This window comes from Ursus americanus, chromosome 23, assembly GCF_024610735.1.
Source record: "Ursus americanus isolate L20-20 chromosome 23, mUrsAme1.1.p, whole genome shotgun sequence".
NCBI classification, from domain to species: domain Eukaryota; kingdom Metazoa; phylum Chordata; class Mammalia; order Carnivora; family Ursidae; genus Ursus; species Ursus americanus.
Window position 1 is genome coordinate 1,180,410 of NC_142149.1, and position 2,617 is coordinate 1,183,026.

At 68.9% G+C, this 2,617-nt stretch overlaps 1 protein-coding gene across 1 annotated transcript; it reads right to left on the bottom strand.

Moving 5' to 3' along the window:
- On the bottom strand, positions 1–667 carry NPB (neuropeptide B). Its single transcript, XM_045774921.2, has 2 exons — positions 318–667; positions 1–230 (listed from the first exon to the last, which is right to left on the bottom strand). Exons 1-2 carry the CDS (start codon positions 558–560, stop codon positions 102–104), a joined length of 372 nt encoding a protein of 123 aa, XP_045630877.1. The 5' UTR covers positions 561–667; the 3' UTR covers positions 1–101.
- Positions 668–2,617: the final 1,950 nt, after the last annotated feature.

A 2,617-nucleotide genomic window follows, 5' to 3' on the forward strand; every position in this document is an offset into this window, starting at 1 on the left:
TGCGCTTCTCGTTTATTCAGGGAGCCGATCGGCGCGGGGGTGGGGGAGGCGCTGGGCGTGGGCGGCGGGGGCCAGGCGAGGTCGGGTCCCGGGGTCGGGGCTCAGGCGCCGCGACAGTCGGCCGCGCGGAGCGACAGGAACACGTCCGCCTGGCACGGGAAGGTGGCGCGGCCGTCGGGGAGTCGCTCGCAGCTCCGCAGCTTCGGGGACACGTCCTTGACACACGCGGCCTGGGGGCGGGAGGAGGCTGAGGGGTCGCCCCGCGCCCCGACCCCGCGCCCCGCCACCCTCCCCCCGGCCCCGCCCGCCGCACTCACGAGGCTCCGCAGGCGGGGACGCGGCTCGACGACGGCGCCCGCCCGGCCCGGGGGTCCCGCGCTCCCGGGGGGCTCGGAGCGGCGCGCGTGCGGGGACCTGCGGAAGCCGGACAGCAGCCCCGCCGCGCGGCCCACGGAGTAGGAGCTGGGCCCCGCCGCCGGCTTGTACCACGCGAGGCCGGGCGGCGCCAGCAGCAGGCACAGCGCCAGGGCGGCGGCCACCAGCGTCGCGGACCGGGCCATGGGGACGCGGGCGGCGGGCGGGCGGCGGGGCTCAGAGCCTCGGCGGCGGCCGCCTTATATCTGCGGCGCGGGGCGCGGGGGCGGGAGCAGAGCAGCCATCGGGGCCCCCCCGCCCGCAGCAAGAAGCCGTGCCTCCCGCGCGGGGGCCAGCGCCCCCACCCTCCCCGCCCCTGCCTGCTCCTTCGGGGAGGGGAGCCCGGGCCGCGCCCCCTGCCCGTCGTCCTGCCTGGAGAGGGCCTCAGTGCGAGCAGCGGGCCAGCGCGGCAGCACCGAGCCCCCAACTAGCCCAGGGCGTCCCAGCCCTAACAGTTACCCCCCAGAGGTCCTCGGTGCTCAGTGCTCAGGAGACTGGGGAGAGACGACTGTGCCCAGGGGACGCTTTCTCCTGCCCTAAAGGGAAACTGACCCCAGGGCCAGGGCTTCTTGAGGGGACATCAAAGTCTGGGCGGGCCTGGGGCCACGTTGTTTCACACCCATGGGGGAAGCTTCTACTCACAGGGCTACTACTGGTGGGGTCCTTTAGGAAGAAGAGGGCAGCAAGGCCAGGCCTGACCTCTGGAAATGGCACCAAGGGACAGTTGACAGGAACCCAGAGGCCTCTCCCACCCAGCTCGGCCCTTGGGGTGGGTGCCCTCAGGAGCCTCAGGCCTTCTCTCGGGAGCACCTGTGTTCAACAGATGAATCAGACCCAGTCCCTGACTCAAGCCACAGCCAAATGGGAAAACAGAGCTGGCCGGAGGGCAAGCAGCGCAGCCCACTGCAGGAAGATCGGGGAGCTCTGCGTGGGGGGGGGGGGGGGGGGCAGGGGAGTGTTTGCCAAGGCAGGTGGTGTGAGCCTGTGCGTGGGGCGGGGGGGGGGAGGAGAGCAGGCTGAGGTTCCGCAGGCCTGAGAGGACCTCGCAGGGGCCCCGAGCTTCCTGGAGGGGACAGAGGGCTGGATGCGGACAGGACCTGGTAGGCAAGTGCGTGGCCAGCTTGAGGCCAAGCAGGCCCAGGGATCAGCAGGCTGGAGCCCAGGAAACACAGTGCAAAGAGTCCAAGTGGCAGGGAAGTGTGCTCCCTAAACACCCTGGTCACAACGTGTCTTCCTTTAGGCGTGTCCTCCCCCGGACAGACACCGGCACGGGCGCCCTGGCAGCTGGGTTTCTGGACACGGGACATAGGCCCTCCAGCTTGGGGAAGGGTGGTGGTCCTCAAAGCTTCCTTCCCTCTGGGGACAACATCCAGACAGGAAGTAGAGTGCCACGGCAGTGACGGACCAGGAGGCCAGCCTGAGTGAACTCCCTGGTCTGCCCCCCCTCCGCCATGCGCTGAGGACAAGCAGTGTCAGAGTGCTCGACAGCTAGCCACCCGCGAGGCACAGGGCAGTGACCCCCAAGGGGTGTCCCTTGGGAACAGAGAGGAAAGCGCTAGTGCCAAGTGACTCCTTGCAGCTCCCAGGGACATGCCGCCTGCAGCGGTCTGTCCAGAAGTAGCCCAGACTCCCAGGGCTGGGACCATGGCCCCCAGGGCCACCCCCAACCTGGAGCTGTGGACTAACAGAGGTGTCCGAAGGAGCCTCCCACGGGCTGTTCTTCTCTAAGCAGAGGACCTCAGATACCTGGGGACACAGATGTCCCTGACGTGGCCCACACTGGGTACGTCACAGCCCAGATGCTCAAGCTGGCCTCTAGCTGGAACAAGGGAGAAGGGACTGAGACCACCGGCAGCAGGAGCGCCGAATCAGAGTCCCATGGCCTCGTCTGCGAGGCGGCCCCCAGCTTCGAGCAGGTGAGAGGCGAGATGACGGGCCCCAGGCCTTTGCGCCACTGTCGCTTCGCTTCTCCTGCTGGCAAACATGCACCTCCCAGGGTATGTGCCCCACCAGGCCTTCCAGCCCCCAAAGCCAGTCACTCTTGCCCCGGGCTCTTCTGGCTGATCCTGCGCTCCTTCTCCTCCCAGGGCTGTGACTCAGAGCCTTGGCGGCATCGCACCGGGATGTTTACTCGCGAGTTTTCCTAGCAACGCACTGCCAGGCCGCACCAGGCCCAAGAAAACAGGCAACCAGAGGCCTCCAG